The following is a 23,038-nucleotide window of genomic DNA, read 5'->3' on the forward strand; positions in this document are numbered from 1 at the left end:
TATCAGATCAGAAAGGGTCAGTATGTCTATCAGATCAGAAAGGGTCAGTATGTCTATCAGATCAGAAAGGGTCAGTATGTCTATCAGATCAGAAAGGGTCAGTATGTCTATCAGCAAAAGAGAACATCTCATCCCTCTATGTCCAACTCTCATCAGCATCATTCCATCCCTGTCTCTATGACACTTGCTTTACTCATCTGTTTTTGTTCCCTTGCTTCATCTATCCATCTCATTCTCTCATCACTCCTCTCCTCTCATATTGCACTTCCCTGTCTCCCTCTTCCACATCCTCAGTCCATCCATGTACCACACTTTATGTAGTAGAAGAATAGTTTACAACAGGCACAAGCCAGATCACTCATCTTTACGTAGTGTGGAAAACACAGGCAAAATTACAATTCAGGGTGAACTATCCCTTTAAGAGCATAAGGTACCATCATCATAGTTACAGCATATAGATCTAAACTCCCGTCATGCTCTAGAATGCCCCCTGTGCTCCTCCTAAACAGCTATGAGCTGCTATGAACATAGAAATAAAACAAATGGAAAGGAATGTCTGTGTGTTGTCCTAATGTACATTCTTTGGCTATGACACTGAAAAGTGATTCTATGGCAGCGGTGCACAACTCAGGTCCTCTAGGGTCCCCATTATGGTAGTAGTTACCTTTAATGTTACAGTACTACCTGCTGCTTTTTGACCTCGTCTCTCCATCAGGAACTCATTTCCATCCGAGGAGCCCAGTGATTACACTCTCGAGACAATCTACTGTTACATCAACTGTTCAATCAAAAAGCAAGAATGTGATTGGTAGTTTGACTGAAAGGTCACTTGTTAATGTTCCTGGTTAATCAAGGAAAAATAATTCCTCTGAAATAGAGAGATAGAATGAAACACAGCAGACTCTTGTTCCATTAAGGAGCTGTGCACCACTACTGTACAGTGTGAAGTCCAGAGCCATGGGATTACAGAGTTCAGCAAACTCAGGTTGGGATTTAGAATTTGATCGACCACCATGTTGGTTCCAAAAAATCTAGTTCAACAGATCATTGTAGAAGGAATTCATTTTGGAATGTTGTCTCATGGAACATGTGAAGATATGGAACATGGAAGATATTTTCCTTAACTCTGTATGGCTCTGGTGGAGTGTAAACATACCATGTCAATCAGTCAGTCACCAAGACAACAAAGCCATTGCAGGAGATTGAAGACAGTTGATACAAAACATGTTTTGGGGGAAATCAAGGTGGTGTTCATCCTATTGTTTAAACAAACCACTGGATATTCCTCTGTAAAATGCCCTTGGACCACCTCAACATAGTTACATGGTCATTAAAAGTGCAATCCAGAAGTTTGCTTTCTGGTTTAAAAAGAAGTGTAGTTAGCACTTTTTAAAGGGGAGGGGAAGTAAATGAAAACATTTATATTTTTTCAAGTCAATAGTTTATGAAAATGATCTTGTTGCCACAGGGGACAGAGAACTTGTGGATTGCGCCTTTGAAACCCTTTCCTTTGCAATAATATTGTTCCTATATGTGATAGTTCCCTCGGGCAACAAAGAGTCAGCCAGGACAGGCCAGCTCTGCCTCTACAGTAGGAGACATTTGGAGGATTTCTTCTCAGCGTTGGTGATTTTGACCTCGCGACCTGTGGGGCCCTGCTTCTTGCTGGACTTCAGTAGAATATCTCGAGCCAAAGCCATAAAAGACTACAGAGAGGCAGGAAGTGGTGGAGGAGAGAGGGGCAGAGAAAGGGTAACAGTAGGTGAGAGGGGGTATGGGGATTATTAGGCTATGTGGCACATGTAACCTGTATGAAAAGGACAACATATCACCCATATTCCCCATGTGAAATGCATAATAAAAGGACCAGATAAAGACAGACTCTGTGATTGAATAAAGGGCATAAATATAATATCTCAAATAACATATTTATCTCACCTCATCAACATTGATGCTGGCCTTCGCACTGGTCTCAAAGAATCTGATCCCATGATCCTTTGCCAGCTGTCAACAACAGAACACAAGTGTGATTACAGCAGGATATGATGTCACTTCCCTCTCCTAATCAGCAGAGTTTATGCCACGTTCAAAACAACTGGGAACTCTTCAGGTTGAAAAGTCGGAGCTCTTCTCCCTCAATGATCCACACATCCATCCATCACTAACATCTGCACATCAGTGTCAATATCATTGAAAGAAAACACTTCATAATCAAAACAATGATCATAAAAATGGTAGAGGCTCACCTTTTCCCCCGTTTCCTTGGATACCTTCCTCTTGGCCTCAATGTCACACTTGTTAGCTAGCAACATCCGGCTGACCCCCGCTGATGCATTCTGGGGGATAAAAGATAGGGAGTTGGCATCCATTTTATATTTCAATGATGTATCCCTCATCTTCTGCCCTTAGTTCTGCCTCCCCAAGCACCCTCTAGGAGAGGCTTTAATTCAGCTCTAAATTGGAGCCACATCTAACTCTTGGTTCAGATGGGGAATCATGAACTCATTTGAATATGTTCACTTTGAACTTATCTTTGTTAACTCTGCAAACAAATGTAAACATGTTAATGTCACTGTGCAGTCATTCCATAAGACTGTCTGTCTAGGGGTTGTTTAATGTCCTGTGCAGTCATTCCATAAGACTGTCTGTCTAGGGGTTGTTTAATGTCCTGTGCAGTCATTCCATAAGACTGTCTGTCTAGGGGTTGTTTAATGTCCTGTGCAGTCATTCCATAAGACTGTCTGTCTAGGGGTTGTATGATGTCACTGTGCAGTCATTCCATAAGACTGTCTGTCTAGGGGTTGTTTAATGTCCTGTGCAGTCATTCCATAAGACTGTCTGTCTAGGGGTTGTTTAATGTCCTGTGCAGTCATTCCATAAGACTGTCTGTCTAGGGGTTGTTTGATGTCACTGTGCAGTCATTCCATAAGACTGTCTGTCTAGGGGTTGTTTAATGTCCTGTGCAGTCATTCCATAAGACTGTCTGTCTAGGGTTGTTTGATGTCACTGTGCAGTCATTCCATAAGACTGTCTGTCTAGGGGTTGTTTGATGTCACTGTGCAGTCATTTCATAAGACTGTCTGTCTAGGGGTTGTTTAATGTCACTGTGCAGTCATTCCATAAGACTGTCTGTCTAGGGGTTGTTTAATGTCCTGTGCAGTCATTCCATAAGACTGTCTGTCTAGGGGTTGTTTAATGTCACTGTGCAGTCATTCCATAAGACTGTCTGTCTAGGGGTTGTTTAATGTCACTGTGCAGTCATTCCATAAGACTGTCTGTCTAGGGGTTGTTTAATGTCACTGTGCAGTCATTCCATAAGACTGTCTGTCTAGGGGTTGTTTAATGTCCTGTGCAGTCATTCCATAAGACTGTCTGTCTAGGGGTTGTTTAATGTCACTGTGCAGTCATTCCATAAGACTGTCTGTCTAGGGGTTGTTTAATGTCCTGTGCAGTCATTCCATAAGACTGTCTGTCTAGGGGTTGTTTAATGTCACTGTGCAGTCATTCCATAAGACTGTCTGTCTAGGGGTTGTTTAATGTCCTGTGCAGTCATTCCATAAGACTGTCTGTCTAGGGGTTGTTTAATGTCACTGTGCAGTCATTCCATAAGACTGTCTGTCTAGGGGTTGTTTAATGTCCTGTGCAGTCATTTAAGACTGTCTGTCTAGGGGTTGTTTAATGTCCTGTGCAGTCATTCCATAAGACTGTCTGTCTAGGGGTTGTTTAAGTCACTGTGCAGTCATTCCATAAGACTGTCTGTCTAGGGGTTGTTTAATGTCCTGTGCAGTCATTCCATAAGACTGTCTGTCTAGGGGTTGTTTGATGTCCTGTGCAGTCATTCCATAAGACTGTCTGTCTAGGGGTTGTTTAATGTCCTGTGCAGTCATTCCATAAGACTGTCTGTCTAGGGGTTGTTTAATGTCACTGTGCAGTCATTCCATAAGACTGTCTGTCTAGGGGTTGTTTAATGTCCTGTGCAGTCATTCCATAAGACTGTCTGTCTAGGGGTTGTTTAATGTCCTGTGCAGTCATTCCATAAGACTGTCTGTCTAGGGGTTGTTTAATGTCCTGTGCAGTCATTCCATAAGACTGTCTGTCTAGGGGTTGTTTGATGTCACTGTGCAGTCATTCCATAAGACTGTCTGTCTAGGGGTTGTTTAATGTCACTGTGCAGTCATTCCATAAGACTGTCTGTCTAGGGGTTGTTTAATGTCCTGTGCAGTCATTCCATAAGACTGTCTGTCTAGGGGTTGTTTGATGTCACTGTGCAGTCATTCCATAAGACTGTCTGTCTAGGGGTTGTTTGATGTCACTGTGCAGTCATTTCATAAGACTGTCTGTCTAGGGGTTGTTTAATGTCCTGTGCAGTCATTCCATAAGACTGTCTGTCTAGGGGTTGTTTAATGTCCTGTGCAGTCATTCCATAAGACTGTCTGTCTAGGGGTTGTTTAATGTCACTGTGCAGTCATTCCATAAGACTGTCTGTCTAGGGGTTGTTTAATGTCCTGTGCAGTCATTCCATAAGACTGTCTGTCTAGGGGTTGTTTAATGTCACTGTGCAGTCATTCCATAAGACTGTCTGTCTAGGGGTTGTTTAATGTCCTGTGCAGTCATTTCATAAGACTGTCTGTCTAGGGGTTGTTTAATGTCACTGTGCAGTCATTCCATAAGACTGTCTGTCTAGGGGTTGTTTAATGTCCTGTGCAGTCATTCCATAAGACTGTCTGTCTAGGGGTTGTTTAATGTCCTGTGCAGTCATTCCATAAGACTGTCTGTCTAGGGGTTGTTTAATGTCACTGTGCAGTCATTCCATAAGACTGTCTGTCTAGGGGTTGTTTAATGTCCTGTGCAGTCATTCCATAAGACTGTCTGTCTAGGGGTTGTTTGATGTCCTGTGCAGTCATTCCATAAGACTGTCTGTCTAGGGGTTGTTTGATGTCCTGTGCAGTCATTCCATAAGACTGTCTGTCTAGGGGTTGTTTAATGTCCTGTGCAGTCATTCCATAAGACTGTCTGTCTAGGGGTTGTTTAATGTCACTGTGCAGTCATTCCATAAGACTGTCTGTCTAGGGGTTGTTTAATGTCCTGTGCAGTCATTCCATAAGACTGTCTGTCTAGGGGTTGTTTAATGTCCTGTGCAGTCATTCCATAAGACTGTCTGTCTAGGGGTTGTTTAATGTCCTGTGCAGTCATTCCATAAGACTGTCTGTCTAGGGGTTGTTTGATGTCACTGTGCAGTCATTCCATAAGACTGTCTGTCTAGGGGTTGTTTAATGTCACTGTGCAGTCATTCCATAAGACTGTCTGTCTAGGGGTTGTTTAATGTCCTGTGCAGTCATTCCATAAGACTGTCTGTCTAGGGGTTGTTTGATGTCACTGTGCAGTCATTCCATAAGACTGTCTGTCTAGGGGTTGTTTGATGTCACTGTGCAGTCATTTCATAAGACTGTCTGTCTAGGGGTTGTTTAATGTCCTGTGCAGTCATTCCATAAGACTGTCTGTCTAGGGGTTGTTTAATGTCCTGTGCAGTCATTCCATAAGACTGTCTGTCTAGGGGTTGTTTAATGTCACTGTGCAGTCATTCAATAAGACTGTCTGTCTAGGGGTTGTATGATGTCACTGTGCAGTCATTCCATAAGACTGTCTGTCTAGGGGTTGTTTGATGTCACTGTGCAGTCATTCCATAAGACTGTCTGTCTAGGGGTTGTTTAATGTCCTGTGCAGTCATTCCATAAGACTGTCTGTCTAGGGGTTGTTTGATGTCACTGTGCAGTCATTCCATAAGACTGTCTGTCTAGGGGTTGTTTGATGTCACTGTGCAGTCATTTCATAGGACTGTCTGTCTAGGGGTTGTTTAATGTCCTGTGCAGTCATTCCATAAGACTGTCTGTCTAGGGGTTGTTTAATGTCCTGTGCAGTCATTCCATAAGACTGTCTGTCTAGGGGTTGTTTAATGTCACTGTGCAGTCATTCAATAAGACTGTCTGTCTAGGGTTGTATGATGTCACTGTGCAGTCATTCCATAAGACTGTCTGTCTAGGGGTTGTTTGATGTCACTGTGCAGTCATTCCATAAGACTATAAGACTGTCTGTCTAGGGGTTGTTTAATGTCACTGTGCAGTCATTCCATAAGACTGTCTGTCTAGGGGTTGTTTGATGTCACTGTGCAGTCATTCCATAAGACTGTCTGTCTAGGGGTTGTTTAATGTCCTGTGCAGTCATTCCATAAGACTATAAGACTGTCTGTCTAGGGGTTGTTTAATGTCACTGTGCAGTCATTCCATAAGACTGTCTGTCTAGGGGTTGTTTGATGTCACTGTGCAGTCATTCCATAAGACTGTCTGTCTAGGGGTTGTTTGATGTCCTGTGCAGTCATTCCATAAGACTGTCTGTCTAGGGGTTGTTTAATGTCCTGTGCAGTCATTTCATAAGACTGTCTGTCTAGGGGTTGTTTAATGTCCTGTGCAGTCATTCCATAAGACTGTCTGTCTAGTGGTTGTTTAATGTCACTGTGCAGTCATTCAATAAGACTGTCTGTCTAGGGGTTGTTTGATGTCACTGTGCAGTCATTCCATAAGACTGTCTGTCTAGGGGTTGTTTGATGTCACTGTGCAGTCATTCCATAAGACTGTCTGTCTAGGGGTTGTATGATGTCACTGTGCAGTCATTCCATAAGACTGTCTGTCTAGGGGTTGTTTGATGTCACTGTGCAGTCATTCCATAAGACTGTCTGTCTAGGGGTTGTTTGATGTCACTGTGCAGTCATTCCATAAGACTGTCTGTCTAGGGGTTGTATGATGTCACTGTGCAGTCATTCCATAAGACTGTCTGTCTAGGGGTTGTTTGATGTCACTGTGCAGTCATTCCATAAGACTGTCTGTCTAGGGGTTGTATGATGTCACTGTGCAGTCATTCCATAAGACTGTCTGTCTAGGGGTTGTTTGATGTCACTGTGCAGTCATTCCATAAGACTGTCTGTCTAGGGGTTGTTTAATGTCCTGTGCAGTCATTCCATAAGACTGTCTGTCTAGGGGTTGTTTGATGTCACTGTGCAGTCATTCCATAAGACTGTCTGTCTAGGGGTTGTTTAATGTCCTGTGCAGTCATTTCATAAGACTGTCTGTCTAGGGGTTGTTTAATGTCCTGTGCAGTCATTCCATAAGACTGTCTGTCTAGGGGTTGTTTAATGTCCTGTGCAGTCATTCCATAAGACTGTCTGTCTAGGGGTTGTTTGATGTCACTGTGCATAATGGCTGATTCATCAAAATAACGTTAACATGTTTCTATAATGAGGACCAGGACTGTGCCTCCAATGTCAGTGGAAGGACAGCTACATCATTTCTGCTCCTCGTGCTTTTCTAAAAGTCATCCATCACTGACCAAGGAATAAGGAAACAGTGGTATGAGACCCTCTGGTAGTGTTGCTCATGTCTCATTTTATTGTTTCAAATCCTTCCTAGAGGCCTGAGAAAATGCTGCCCTCAGTTTCTTTCTGGCCTGTGTCATGTCTTGTCCCTTCCCTGTTTCACAACAGTCAGCCTTCGTGTTTCCCTGTCAACAGTCAGCCTTCGTGTTGCCCTGTCAACAGTCAGCCTTCGTGTTGCCCTGTCAACAGTCAGCCTTCGTGTTGCCCTGTCAACAGTCAGCCTTCGTGTTTCCCTGTCAACAGTCAGCCTTCGTGTTTCCCTGTCAACAGTCAGCCTTCGTGTTTCCCTGTCAACAGTCAGCCTTCGTGTTTCCCTGTCAACAGTCAGCCTTCGTGTTTCCCTGTCAACAGTCAGCCTTCGTGTTTCCCTGTCAACAGTCAGCCTTCGTGTTTCCCTGTCAACAGTCAGCCTTCGTGTTTCCCTGTCAACAGTCAGCCTTCGTGTTTCCCTGTCAACAGTCAGCCTTCGTGTTTCCCTGTCAACAGTCAGCCTTCGTGTTTCCCTGTCAACAGTCAGCCTTCGTGTTTCCCTGTCAACAGTCAGCCTTCGTGTTTCCCTGTCAACAGTCAGCCTTCGTGTTTCCCTGTCAACAGTCAGCCTTCGTGTTTCCCTGTCAACAGTCAGCCTTCGTGTTTCCCTGTCAACAGTCAGCCTTCGTGTTTCCCTGTCAACAGTCAGCCTTCGTGTTTCCCTGTCAACAGTCAGCCTTCGTGTTTCCCTGTCAACAGTCAGCCTTCGTGTTTCCCTGTCAACAGTCAGCCTTCGTGTTTCCCTGTCAACAGTCAGCCTTCGTGTTTCCCTGTCAACAGTCAGCCTTCGTGTTTCCCTGTCAACAGTCAGCCTTCGTGTTTCCCTGTCAACAGTCAGCCTTCGTGTTTCCCTGTCAACAGTCAGCCTTCGTGTTTCCCTGTCAACAGTCAGCCTTCGTGTTTCCCTGTCAACAGTCAGCCTTCGTGTTTCCCTGTCAACAGTCAGCCTTCGTGTTTCCCTGTCAACAGTCAGCCTTCGTGTTTCCCTGTCAACAGTCAGCCTTCGTGTTTCCCTGTCAACAGTCAGCCTTCGTGTTTCCCTGTCAACAGTCAGCCTTCGTGTTTCCCTGTCAACAGTCAGCCTTCGTGTTTCCCTGTCAACAGTCAGCCTTCGTGTTTCCCTGTCAACAGTCAGCCTTCGTGTTTCCCTGTCAACAGTCAGCCTTCGTGTTTCCCTGTCAACAGTCAGCCTTCGTGTTTCCCTGTCAACAGTCAGCCTTCGTGTTTCCCTGTCAACAGTCAGCCTTCGTGTTTCCCTGTCAACAGTCAGCCTTCGTGTTTCCCTGTCAACAGTCAGCCTTCGTGTTTCCCTGTCAACAGTCAGCCTTCGTGTTTTCCCTGTCAACAGTCAGCCTTCGTGTTTCCCTGTCAACAGTCAGCCTTCGTGTTTCCCTGTCAACAGTCAGCCTTCGTGTTTCCCTGTCAACAGTCAGCCTTCGTGTTGCCCTGTCAACAGTCAGCCTTCGTGTTGCCCTGTCAACAGTCAGCCTTCGTGTTGCCCTGTCAACAGTCAGCCTTCGTGTTACCCTGTCAACAGTCAGCCTTCGTGTTTCCCTGTCAACAGTCAGCCTGTGTTTCCCTGTCAACAGTCAGCCTGTGTTTCCCTGTCAACAGTCAGCCTGTGTTTCCCTGTCAACAGTCAGCCTGTGTTTCCCTGTCAAGTCAGCCTGTGTTTTTCCCTGTCAACAGTCAGCCTGTGTTCCCCTGTCAACAGTCAGCCTGTGTTCCCCTGTCAACAGTCAGCCTGTGTTTCCCTGTCAACAGTCAGCCTGTGTTTCCCTGTCAACAGTCAGCCTGTGTTTCCCTGTCAACAGTCAGCCTGTGTTTCCCTGTCAACAGTCAGCCTGTGTTTCCCTGTCAACAGTCAGCCTGTGTTTCCCTGTCAACAGTCAGCCTGTGCTACCCTGTCAACAGTCAGCCTGTGTTTCCCTGTCAACAGTCAGCCTGTGTTTCCCTGTCAACAGTCAGCCTGTGTTTCCCTGTCACCTCCTTGATGCTCTTCATCCAGTTCTGAATGTTCTCGTAGGACTTCTCGTCTGTGATGTCATACACCAGGATGATGCCCTGAGAGATCACGGGAGACATGAGTCAGACAAAAATAAAACATTGTGCAATTCAAAATCAACCTGATGATTGTAAGAAATGTGATACTAATAGTTCCAGTCATAACCTTACACCCATAATGTTCTCTCATATCTACAAAGGTGAAGAGAGAGAGAGAAGGCCCGTTTATGCCTGGTGCTAAGATGCCCCTTTTGTCCTGATCTTGTCCACATTCTGATTGTGCTCAGTTTTAGACAGGTGTAGATGATTAAATCACTTGTGATCTGATTGAGAGAGAGTTGAGAGACTCACCATAGCTCCTCTGTAGTAGGCTGTAGTGATGGTCTTAAACCTCTCCTGCCCTGCTGTGTCCCTGAAAACAGAATACATTAGGGAAAATGTTTCACCTTCTTCAAAAAGTAGCTCTTTGAACAACCTGGAGTACAGATGTAGGATCTTAATTTGAGCCAGTTTGCTATAACAGGAAAATAATACTGCAGCAAAAGGAAATGTGAATTATTATGTGGATTATAATTAATGGACATTTTTGTAGGGGTTGATACATTTTCCATAAGGGTAAATCAAGTCTGAAAGTGGAAATTACACATTTTAGAACCCTTTTTAAAAATCAAATGCACTACAAGTTTGCATTTCATGCTTTGCAGGAAGATTCTCAGCAACAAAAGCATGATCAAATTAAGATCCTACATCTGTAGTAAGCACTGAAACTACTGCAGATGTGTCTGTGTTGGCAGTTGGTGGCTGTTCTTTCTCTACACATTTCCTGTTTTTCTAACGCAGCACCCAATTGAAAGAGTACACTGTTTACACATACATATCCAGAGCCATACAGCCTTCACACACGTGTGTTCAGCACATCATTTATCCACGCTTCTGCAAAAACATTACGCTATGGTCACACTAATGTTCTCACAGCAAAGAACGTAGAAGTTCCCCACCTACACACTGAGCTATGGTCAGCAAAGGAGGTTGGTGGCACCTTAAATTGGGGAGGACAGGCTTGTTCTAATGACTGGAGCGGAATAAGTGGAACGGTAACAAATACATCAAACACATGGTTTCCATGGTTTCCAGGTGTTTTGGTGCCATTCCATTTGCTCCGTTCATGCCATTCTCCCCTCAGCAGCCTCCTGTGATGGTCAGTACGGCATATCCCCCTAACGGCTCAAGTCAGGATTTGGGAGGTTAACCTGATCCTGTATCAAAGGACAACTTCTACCAGGGGTGTGGAATGCACAGAGATGAGACATGCGCATGTTTTATGCCAATTCAATAAACTCTTTATGGCTGCTTCAGACTTCATGTCTGACTTTATGATAACTCACTGGCATTCACTGACAGATAAAACATAGGTGAAGTCATAGCCTACACCAAAGGCCTTGCCAGTCAATGTCTCAGTGTACTCAGTGACATATGCCAGATATACACTATATATAAAAAAGTATGTGGACATCTCTTCTAAAATTAGTGGGTTCGGCTATTTCAGCCACACCCATTGCTGACAGGTGTATAAAAATTGAGCACACCACCATGCAATCTCCATCGACAAACATTGGCAGTAGAATGGCCTTACTGAAGAGCTCAGTGACTTTCAACGTGGCACCGTCATAGGATGCAACCTTTTCTACAAGTCAGTTCGTGCTAGAACTGCCCAAGTCAACTGTAAGTGCTGTTATTGTGAAGTGGAAACGTCTAGGAGCAACAACGGCTCAGCCATGAAGTGGTAGGCCACAAAAGCTCACTGAACGGGACTGCAGAGTGCTGAAGCACATACTATGTAAAAATTGTCTGTTGTAACACTCACTACCAAGTTCCAAACTGCCTCTGCATAAGAACTGTTCATCGGGAGCTTGATGAAATGGGTTTCCATGGCCGAACAGACTCACACAAGCCTAAGATCTCCATGCGTAATGCCAAGCGTTAGCTAGAGTGGTGTAAAGCTCGCTGCCATTGGACTCTGGAGCAGTGGAAACATGTTCTTTGGAGTGATGAATCACGCTTTACCATCTGGCAGTCCAACCGACAAATCTGGGTTTGGCAGATGCCACGACAAAGCTACCTGCCCCAATGCATAGTGCCAACTGTACAGTTTGGTAGAGGAGGAATAATGATCTGGGGCTGTTTTTCGTGGTTCGGGTTAGGCCCCTTAGTTCCAGTGAAGGGAAATCTTAACACTACAGCAAACAATGACATTTTGGACGATTCTGTGATTCCAACTTTGTGGCAACAGTTTGGGGGAAGGCCCTTTCCTGTTTCAGCATGACAAAGCCCCCATGCACAAATCCAGGTCCATACAAAAATGGTTTGTCGAGATTGGTGTGTTAGCACTTGACTGGCCTGCACAGAGCCCTGACATCAACCCCATATTAATGCCCATGAATATGGAATGATATGTTCAACAAACAGGTGCCCGCCCACATGCTTTTGGTCACCGCAAGCCTACCAGACGAGCTAAATGCCTTTTATGCTCGCTTCGAGGCAAGCAACACTGAAGCATGCATGAGAGCACCAGCTGTTCCGGATGACTGTATGATCACGCTATCTGTAGCCGATGTGAGCAAGACCTTTAAACAGGTCAACATTCACAAGGCCGCAGGGACAGATGGATTACCAGGACGTGTACTCAAAGCATTACCAACTGGCAAGTGTCTTCACTGACATTTTCAACCTCTCCCTGGCCGAGTCTGTAATACTTACACGTTTCAAAACAGACCACCATAGTCCCTGTGACCAAGAAAGCGAAGGTAACCTGCCTACATGATTACCGCCCCGTAGCACTCACTTCGGTAGCCATGAAGTGCTTTGAAAGGTCATGGCTCATATCAACACCATCATGCCAGAAACCTTGGACTCACTCCAATTTGCATACCACCTTAACAGATCCACAGTTGATGCAATTTCTATTGCACTCCACACTGCCCTTTCCCACCTGGACAAATGGAACACATATGTGAGAATGCTGTTCATTGACTACAGCTCAGCGTTCAAAACCAGTGCCCAAAAAAGCTAATCACTAGCTAAGGACCCTGGGAATAAACACCTCCATCTGCAACTGGATCCTGGACTTCCTGACAGGCCACCCCCAGGTGGTAAGGGTAGGCAACAACACATCTGCCATGTTGATCCGCAACACTGGGGCCCATGTTGAGTCCCCTCCTGCACTCCCTGTTCACCCACGACTGCGTGGCCAAGCACGACTCCAACACCATCATTAAGTTTGCTGACGACACAATAGTGGTAGGCCTGATCACCAACAACGATGAGACAGCCTATTAGGGAAGAGTTCAGAGACCTGGCAGTGTGGTGCCAGAGTAACAACCTCTCTCTCAATGTGAGCAAGACAAAGGAGCTGATCGTGGACTATAGGAAAAGGAGGGCCGAACAGGCCCCCAAAAACATTGATGGGACTGAAGTGGAGCGGGTTGAGAGTTTCAAGTTCCCTGGGGTCCACATCACCAACAAACTATCATGGTCCAAACACACCAAGACAATTGTGAAGAGGGCACGACAACACCTTTTCGGCATGGGTCCCCAGATCCTCAATAAGTTCTACAGCTTCACCCTCGGGCAGCAGGTAGCCTAGTGGTTAGAGCGTTGGACTTGTAACTGAAAGGTTGCACGATCAAATCCCGAGGTGACAAAAAATCCAGAGGTAAAAATCTGTCATTCTGCCCCTGAACAAGGCAGTTAACCTTCTGTTCCTAGGCCGTCTTTGAAAATAAGAATTTGTTCTTAACTGACATGCCTAGTTAAATAAAGGTAAAATAAAAAAATCAAGAGCATCTTGACCAGTTGCATCACCGCTTGGTATGGCAACTACTCAGCATCTGACCGTAAAGCACTACAAAGGGTAGTGTGTACAGCCCAGTACATCACTGGGGCCAAGTTTGCTGGCATCCAGGACCTCTATACTAGGCGCTGTCAGAGGAAGGCCCAAAATATTGTCAACAACTCCAGTCACCCCAGTCATAGACTGTTCTCTCTGCTACTGCAAGGCAAGCGGTACCGGAGCACCAAGTCTAGGACCAAAAGGCTCCTTAACAGCTTCTACCCCGAATCATAAGACTGCTGAACAATTAATCAAATGGCCACCAGGACTATTTACATTGTCCCCCTACATTTCTTGAACTCCATTGTTGGTTAAGGGCTTGTCAGTAAGCCCTTCACGGTAAGGGCGACACCTGTTGTATTTGGCACATGTGACAAATACAATTTGATTTGTAGTGTATATTGCAGCTATTTCATACTGGGTTGCATGCCTTTAGTCTAACACCACAAATAAAATCACAATCTTACATTCTTAAGGTCTTGTACTACAATCAGTGAGTGGTGACCCTTTGAGTGACATTTGGACAGAAAACCCTGTCATAAACAGTTGGTTGTTTTGGTAAAAAGGGAGGTTCCTCTTTCCTCTGAGAAAGAGAAGTAGACACACGTCCATAACACACGAGGAGTTGAATAAAATCTGTGTGTCGGTCCCATAACTGTCATCACTCTTAGAGAGCAGCAAACAGTAGTCCTAAATGGAAACAGTAGTCCTAAATGGTTTCCTAAATGGAAACAGTAGTCCTAAATGGAAACAGTAGTCCTACATGGAAACAGTAGTCCTACATGGAAACAGTAGTCCTAAATGGAAACAGTAGTCCTAAATGGAAACAGTAGTCCTAAATGGAAACAGTAGAATGGAAACAGTAGTCCTAAATGGAAACAGTAGTCCTAAATGGAAACAGTAGTCCTAAATGGAAACAGTAGTCCTACATGGAAACAGTAGTCCTGGAAACAGTAGTCCATGGAAACAGTAGTCCCTACATGGAAACAGTAGTCCTACATGGAAACAGTAGTCCTACATGGAAACAGTAGTCCTACATGGAAACAGTAGTCCTACATGGAAACAGTAGTCCTACATGGAAACAGTAGTCCTAAAATGGAAACAGTAGTCCTAAATGCTGAAACAGTAGTCCTAAATGGAAACATGGAAACAGTACTAAATGGAAACAGTAGTCCTAAATGGACCTTTCATTCTGTCTTTGCCTGGATCCTCTTCTCTTACCAGACTTGCAGTTTGACTTTCTTTCCCTCCACGTCTATCGTCTTTACTTTAAAGTCGATGCCTGAAGAAAGGATGGGAGGATGACAGAGAGAGGGGAGGGAGGAGGTCGACAGGAAGGGAGGGAAGGCAATGAGTTAAATTCCCACACACATTGCAGCAAATATAGGTCATGCCAATTAAACCATTTTGAGATGAACAGAGGGTGAGACAGGCATTCTTAATTCATCAAACCTTCACTGGGATAGTAAAGTCTGTCTAGCTCTGCCCCATTCTACCATATATATATATATATATATATATATATATATATATATTACACACACAGTCTCTGGGTTTGTTATTGTCTGGGTTTCCTGCAGGACAGGGACGGAGAGAGAGGACAGAGAAGATGGGCGTCTTAAACTGTGAATTCCAAGGGAGGACAACCATTTTTCTGATAATGAGAGACTGAAAAGAGATAGGAGGAATGGGGGTGGGTGGACCCTCTGGGTAAAGTGAGGGAGGGGAGAGGGGGATATGGAGAAGATATAGAAACAGCAGCACAGCAACAATATAGGTGAACTACAATAGGGATATCAGACTGAGATATAGGAAGACAGCGATAGAGACGTGTAGAGACATGAACACAGCAAAACTGGAAACGTGAGATAACTGCGTGGTGAAAGTGATAAGAACGTGGCATTATATGTTGCTGACATAATGGTGCCTATATCAGCAATGACAAATTGAAAGGGTTGCTGAATATTTTGGGGCCGATTAGGCTATAGCCGATTAAATGAGATTTCGTAGAGCTAGGCTACATACCGATAGTTGATATGTAGGTTGAGTTGAAGTTGTCCTCAGCAAATCGAATAATCAGACATGTTTTCCCCACTCCACTATCTCCGATGAGTAATAATTTGAAAAGGAAGTCGTACTTCTTCGCCATAATGTCTTTCAAAGTTTTTGGTGAATTATCACCCTTTACAAAACCAGTACACTTTCCAATGTTCTTCTTACACTTATTTGTAACGTTTAAGAGGTTAAGAAATGCCTTAAAAGTATTGCTCAACATACACGAAGGTCAAAATCACACTCTCATTTCTCCTGGGAGTTTCTGCTTTTCTTCAGCATAAAATCCGCTTGTTTTCCCTTTCCCTTGAAAACGGTCACCGGTAAATTACGGTTCTCCCCAATCTCTTTTGGTCGGAGAAAAATAAAACAGAACGCCACAAGTTACAAAACGAAAGTTGGAACAAAAGCTTCTGCACTTCAATGGGCTATACAATTCTACAGCGCCACAAAGCTTTGTTAAAATCCATTTATCAAGCCAAAATGTCAAGTTATTTTCTTCCAAAGGCCGATTAACATACATCCATTCCACACAGACAGGGCTACGTTTTCGCTCAAAAACTTTCTCCTGCCGAAGTTCACGTAGGATTACGTAGAGAGGGAGGGGTTCAGTTATTACAGTGGAGGGAACAGACTGAAATGGGACAGCAGGAATGGCTGATACTGCTTATAGACAGCAGAGGGCGCTCGACCATATGAATAAAGTCTTAGCTGTGTGAAAGAGACCCATGTACTGAAATAAGTCACAATATCTCTGTATACGTGTATCCTTAGTACCATATTTCTTTTCGTCGATACAACAACGAGTAACAAACAGGATTTGACTGACAAATAAATGAAAAGATGAGGTGGATGAGAAATATAAAATTGAATGTCTCTATTAAAAATGAAGTGGTCTCTCCCTCACACTGCGAGAGAAATCTAACAAAATCAAATGTGCCAGTAAGGCTAGTTATAGATGGCGCTGAACAAAACCTCTGTGTGTAGACCTGTGTGATTTGGAAGAAAGAGTTGACCTCACAAACATGGCCTCCTTTGCCTCGCCTCCTTGACACGTAATGGCGACAAAACACTTCCGGCCCCTGCCACCGGGCCCCGTTCATTTATTAACTATCAACTTCCGGTTGATCCTTCTTTTCGGCAACGGCTACAAACTCGCTAACATGCCAGTAAGTGCGCACACAGGCAATATAACCCTTGCTTCAGTTTGGGAATTTTGTTTGAGCGGTACATGACCACATCCATCGATGTATTAGAACTTTGAAAATATTCAGATTTATTTATATTCGGGATTATTCAACCAATGGTTAGCTCGTACAATCTTAAACTGCGTGCCGAGCGCGTGCTATGGTCTGCTGAATTGACGCAATATGGCGGCGTACATGCAATAGAAAGCATGGACTGACATGTAACTAACTAGCTAGCTAACTAGTTTGATGTTTTATTGTTTCTAAGCATTTGACAGCGCTTGTACACGATGCAGTTTGACTAGATATGCTCATTCCTTGACCTATGTTTGATAGTGGACGTACGCAGGCTTTAACTAAACAAGATAACGTTAAAAAGCGTAGGCTAGCCAGTACTGAAGTTACTAGCCAGGCGTTTACCCAACGAACATTTGTCAAATGTTTTTGATTATACTAACTTCTGTACACGTCTCCCGTATGGACATGGTTTTAACTTGTTAGCTAGCTAGATTATCAAATGGACTTGCCCATCTGCATTTTCTAAGATGGCCACCCTCTGGTTTCTCTTTCAGCTCGCAAAGGACCTGTTGCACCCAACCTCAGAGGAGGAGAAGAGGAGTCACAAGAAGAAGCGTCTTGTACAGAGCCCTAACTCGTATTTTATGGACGTCAAATGTCCAGGTTAGTGTGTCTCCCTGTAACTGAGCTAGAAGTGACTCCACGCTCACACCAAGCGCAGTCATTGTAAATAATGTGTTCTTAACTGACTTTACTTTATTTAAAAAATGACTAACTAAACTGACAATGGTTTAGTATCTAGGGATGTGGGACCATATTCAACTGACAGGTCATTGGTTTGCCTGTCTTCAGTAAAACTGGTCAGTCCACCAAAGGGAGAGTTTGCATGGCCAATGGAAACTCAATGTGATCCTGTGTGGCTCGGTTGGTAGAGCATGGTGCTTTCAACGCCAGGGTTGAGGGTTTGATTCCCACAGGGGAACAGTACGTGCTCTTCTGTAAGTTGTCAGCTAAATGACTTAAATGTAAATCTAGTCTGGTGGTTATTTATTACCGAGACTGACTTGTTTCTAGAGGGATGTGTAGCGACTTGCCTTTGTGTTGCCCATTCATTGTCTCCAGGGTGAATGAGGTGTCAACCAAGGCATACAGTAACCTTGTGGTTGTCTTTTTTTGGGAAAGGAGTCTCCACTGATTCCTTTCAATAACCACAACTGCAAGAACACAACAGTAATTAGAACATAAATTGTGTGATTTGTTGGGACTGAAAACACGAGAAGGTCTCGTTCAGGAAATTGAGGTGAATGTTAATTTGTCTGAACTGTTCTCTCTACAGGATGCTATAAGATCACGACAGTGTTCAGTCATGCCCAGACGGTCGTCCTGTGTCGGATGCTCCACAGTCCTGTGTCAACCTACAGGGGTAAAGCACGCCTCACAGAAGGTACTATATTACACACACCCCCAGCCTTCCACAGTATCCAGGATGGAAAAATACTGTTGGACATAATTGATGCCTTTATGTGTTGCCCATTCATTGTCTCCAGAGTGAATGAGGTGTCAACCAAGGCATACAGTAACCTTGTTGGTTGTCTTTTGTTTGGAAGGAGTCTCCACTGATTCCTTTCAATAAGTAACTGCAAGAACACACTAGTATACAGAAATAATACTGTCTGTTCTGTTTCTGGTTGTAATAGTCTGACCTGCCACTCTTTAGAATCATGCCATGAGATGTCAAATAAAACTCATTTTTGTTTTTCAGTTGTAAATGTAGTTTTCTCATACTTTACTGACCATGACCCAAATAATTTAATGTATTGCTTTTCAATAGCCCCAATTGAAGTGTGACCCTTTACCTGCTCAGGTGGTTTGGTTTGTGTTCACCACAGCTCAGGTTGGCAGTGTTTGTAGGGCTAGAAATCGCCAGGGACCTCAATATTATATCAATACTTATAAGAAATTCCACTCATTCCTATCATTTACAGTGCTACATAACACTGTGGACAATATTTTATGATATGGTTGGTAGCAACGTGGAAATCTGTTGCAGCTCAAGTCAACTTCCTAATCCACAATGCTCTATAGGCTAGCTAGGAAGGTAACTGGCTCGCAAACATACCTAAACACAACACAAGTCAATATCAGCATATGAAGTTGCTAGTTAGCTGTGAAATCACCTAAACAAACTGCACTATCAATTTAGTCTACAATCTCACAATTTTCAACCTGCAGATCGATGTGCCTCATCGTGGAGTCTGACATTCACCGCAGCACCATGCAATGCACCCTGGACTGACGAAGCAGACACGGGAGGAATGTGTTAGACCCCCTGTTAAATTACACATTCGTTGTGAGAAAATCGCAAAAATATGATAAATGGCTCATTGGAGAGAAGACGACCTCTCGTATCAAATCAAAATCAAATTTTATTTGTCACATACACATGGTTAGCAGATGTTAATGCAAGTGTAGCAAAATGCTTGTGCTTCTAGTTCCGACAATGCAGTAATAACGAACAAGTAATCTAACTAACAATTCCAAAAAACAAACTACTGTCTTATACACAGTGTAAGGGGATAAAGAATATGTACATAAGGATATATGAATGAGTGATGGTACAGAGCAGCATAGGCAAGATACAGTAGATGATATCGAGTACAGTATATACATATGAGATGAGTATGTAAACCAAGTGGCTAGTGATACATGTATTACATAAGGATGCAGTCGATGATATAGAGTACAGTACCTACGTATGCATATGAGATGAATAATGTAGGGTAAGTAACATATAAGGTAGCATTGTTTAAAGTGGCTAGTGATATATTTACATCATTTCCCATCAATTCCCATTATTAAAGTGGCTGGAGTAGAGTCAGTGTCATTGACAGTGTGTTGGCAGTAGCCACTCAATGTTAGTGGTGGCTGTTTAACAGTCTGATGGCCTTGAGATAGAAGCTGTTTTTCAGTCTCTCGGTCCCAGCTTTGATGCACCTGTACTGACCTCGCCTTCTGGATGACAGCGGGGTGAACAGGCAGTGGCTCGGGTGGTTGATGTCCTTGATGATCTTTATGGCCTTCCTGTAGCATCGGGTGGTGTAGGTGTCCTGGAGGGCAGGTAGTTTGCCCCCGGTGATGCGTTGTGCAGACCTCACTACCCTCTGGAGAGCCTTACGGTTGAGGGCGGTGCAGTTGCCATACCAGGCGGTGATACAGCCCGCCAGGATGCTCTCGATTGTGCATCTGTAGAAGTTTGTGAGTGCTTTTGGTGACAAGCCGAATTTCTTCAGCCTCCTGAGGTTGAGAGGCGCTGCTGCGCCTTCCTCACGATGCTGTCTGTGGACCAATTCAGTTTGTCTGTGATGTGTATGCCGAGGAACTTAAAACTTGCTACCCTCTCCACTACTGTTCCATCGATGTGGATGGGGGGGTGTTCCCTCTGCTGTTTCCTGAAGTCCACAATCATCTCCTTAGTTTTGTTGACGTTGAGTGTGAGGTTATTTTCCTGACACCACACTCCGAGGGCCCTCACCTCCTCCCTGTAGGCCGTCTCGTCGTTGTTGGTAATCAAGCCTACCACTGTTGTGTCGTCCGCAAACTTGATGATTGAGTTGGAGGCGTGCATGGCCACGCCATGCACGCCTCCAACTTGCATGGCGTGTTATGTCGTGTTATGACATCGGCCCGTATTCAAATCTGACATGTATGACAGACGGTTTTGCAATCTAAAAGTCATATTCCTGCGGTGCCATATACCGTGGTGCCATATACCGTGCCATATACCGTTTCCTGGATCACCAGTCAGTTGGTCAATATTGTCCTAGTATTAATGATTGACAATATTGGCAGCAATGAGTTTCTAGTGAATGTCTGTCCATATCATAACATGCTGACTGGACCATGTTGGTTTTGTATGTCCACACCAGACCAAGACACGCATGTTGAAATATCAAAACGAGCTCTGAACCAACTATATAAATGCAAAATGTTGGTCCCATGTTTCATGAGCTGAAATAAAATATCCCTGTTAGTGAGCATTTCTCCTTTGCCAAGATAATCCACCTGACAGGTGTAGTATCAAGAAGCTAATTCAACAGCATGATTATTACACAGGTTCCCCTTGTGCTGGGGACAAAAGGCCACTCAAATGTGCAGTTTTGTCAGACAACACAATGCCACAGATGTCTGGTATTGAGGGAGTGTGCAATTGGCATACTGACTGCAGGAATATCCACCAGAGCTGTTGCCAGAGAATTGAATGTTTTTCTCTACCATAACCTGCCTCCAATGTCATTTTAAGAGAATTTGGTAGTACATCCAATCACCCTCACAACAGCAGACCACGTGTATGGCGTTGTGTGGGTGAGCAGTTTGGTGATGTCAACAGAGTGCCCCAGGGTTACGGTATGGGCAGGAATAAGCTATGAAAGCAATTGCATTTCATCAATGGCAATTCGAATGCACAGAAATAGCATGACGAGATCCTGAGACCCATTTTTTAAAGTTATCTTAGACCAACAGATGCATATCTGTATTCCCAGTCATGTGAAATCCATTGATAAGGGCCTAATGAATTTATTTATATTGACTGATTTCCTCATGAACTGTAATTCAGTAAAATCTTTGAAATAGTTGCATTTTATATTTTTGTTCAGGTCAAAACAAAACATTTAGCGAGCTAATTTGTCCTGGGAGATAAGCATTGGGTTATTTTACCTGAAATGCACAAGGTCCTTTCTGGATCTTTGTAGAATACTGACCAATTTTGAGTTGCACACAATCGTGTTTTCTACTCTGACAATCCACAGATAAAAGGGGAAACCTAGTTAGTTTCTAGTCATCTCTCCTTCTGTGGACTTTGTCGGTTGGCAACCAACTTTAAAGTGCATTACCACCACCGACTGGTGTGTGGACCTTTTGTTCATATTTCAATAACCAACGTGGGTATATGCTCCTAAAAACCAATGAGACAGGAGAGGCGGGAGTTGCAGCGCATCAAGAATCAAAAATAGAACCATTTTAGCACCTGGCTACGCAGATGCGTGTGCAGTTTAGATTAAATAATTGAATAACCGCTAGGCTGTCAGTCTGGCCTTAACAATAAACAGTAGTTTGACCTCACTCTCCCTACCATATAAAACTGAAATCTGTCTGGGACCATAACTAACTCTTTCTTTTTCACCCAGGATGCTCATTCAGGAGGAAACAGCACTAGACTCAGCATTGGAGCTTGTTGTACCGAGAGACGGGATTGACCCAACAGTGACCCTGCTCAGGAAGTGACAACGCGAGAGGAAAAGTGGAGATGAAGCTGAAGAGGAAAGATGGTGTTGAGCTCTGCTTTGTGTATGTAGAGAGAGAACGTCCCCTGGCATGATGACATCACTGTAACACCACTCCACCGGTCTCTCACTTCTTAATAAAGTTTAGTTTTTTCGTTTAAAGAATCCAGTTTACTTGTCAGTCTTTGATCCAGGTGTCAAATATGTTTGACTCTATTATTAGAAAACAACATGGTGTCATATGGGGAATGTATGCTGGTTGGTCCTAGATCTATGCCTGAACAACTACCTAGAGACCCTGTTTGAGTAGACCCAGTGTTCTTAAATCAGGGGTGTCACTCATTCCATGGAGGGTCTGCTGTTTTTTCCCTTTCAATTAAGACCTAAATAACCAGGTGAGAACAGTGACTGACTTACTAATCAGTGACCTTAATTCAACCAACCAAGTACAAGGGAGGAGAGAACCCATAGACACTGGTCCCTCTAGAATGAGCCTTAAATGGACCAATGCAACACACTGACAGCGTTTGTCAGAAAATTGTTTAGTTGAAGGTTTCAACATGGATCATTCACAGGGCTGTTAGTGTCACCATGTGCTCCTTTCTGTGTCTGGAGACGAGGGTCTGATCCAGGGAGAGAAACGCGCATTCCACTGGAGAACACACACCAGCTTACACACAACCCTGAGAACAATTACCTCCGATATAGAGCTTTAAAATAATTTATGCTACCTGATGCACCAATATAGTAGGAGAAGGTAACTGGTACTGATGTGTGTTTGGGTACAGGCTGACCACCGGGACAGGAACCGTCTGCATGCAGGAGTTATACACTGACAAATACAGAACTGTCACCACCAACAGGTTATCTATGAATAAGGTAGTGGTGGTGTGGTTAGTTACCTATGAATAAGGTAGTGGTGATGTGGTTAGTTACCTATGAATAAAGTAGTGGTGGTGGTGTGGTTAGTTACCTATGAACAAGGTAGTGGTGATGTGGTTAGTTACCTATGAATAAAGTAGTGGTGGTGGTGTGGTTAGTTACCTATGAATAAGGTAGTGGTGATGTGGTTAGTTACCTATGAATAAAGTAGTGGTGATGTGGTTAGTTATCTATGAATAAGGTAGTGGTGATGTGGTTAGTTACCTAT

At 43.9% G+C, this 23,038-nt stretch overlaps 1 protein-coding gene, 2 non-coding genes and 1 pseudogene across 3 annotated transcripts; 3 read left to right on the forward strand and 1 right to left on the reverse strand.

Annotated features, from left to right (window-relative positions):
• LOC112240146 (ras-related protein Rab-13-like) lies at positions 1-15,656 on the reverse strand. The gene is made up of 7 exons (XM_024408490.2): positions 15,375-15,656; positions 14,571-14,631; positions 9,812-9,872; positions 9,443-9,520; positions 2,247-2,336; positions 1,939-2,004; positions 1-1,706 (listed from the first exon to the last, which is right to left on the reverse strand). The coding sequence occupies exons 1-7, from the start codon at positions 15,622-15,624 to the stop codon at positions 1,587-1,589; spliced, it is 726 nt and encodes a 241-aa protein (XP_024264258.2). The 5' UTR covers positions 15,625-15,656; the 3' UTR covers positions 1-1,586.
• Positions 15,657-17,118: 1,462 nt separating this feature from the next.
• On the forward strand, positions 17,119-22,053 carry LOC121838607 (annotated as a pseudogene).
• LOC112240148 lies at positions 17,698-17,834 on the forward strand. Its single transcript, XR_002951976.2, has one exon. It is a non-coding gene; the product is annotated as a small nucleolar RNA SNORA13 (small nucleolar RNA).
• Positions 18,121-18,257, forward strand: LOC112240149. The gene has a single exon (XR_002951977.1). It is a non-coding gene; the product is annotated as a small nucleolar RNA SNORA13 (small nucleolar RNA).
• Positions 22,054-23,038: the final 985 nt, after the last annotated feature.

This window comes from Oncorhynchus tshawytscha, linkage group LG23 (assembly GCF_018296145.1).
Source record: "Oncorhynchus tshawytscha isolate Ot180627B linkage group LG23, Otsh_v2.0, whole genome shotgun sequence".
Lineage (NCBI taxonomy): Eukaryota > Metazoa > Chordata > Actinopteri > Salmoniformes > Salmonidae > Oncorhynchus > Oncorhynchus tshawytscha.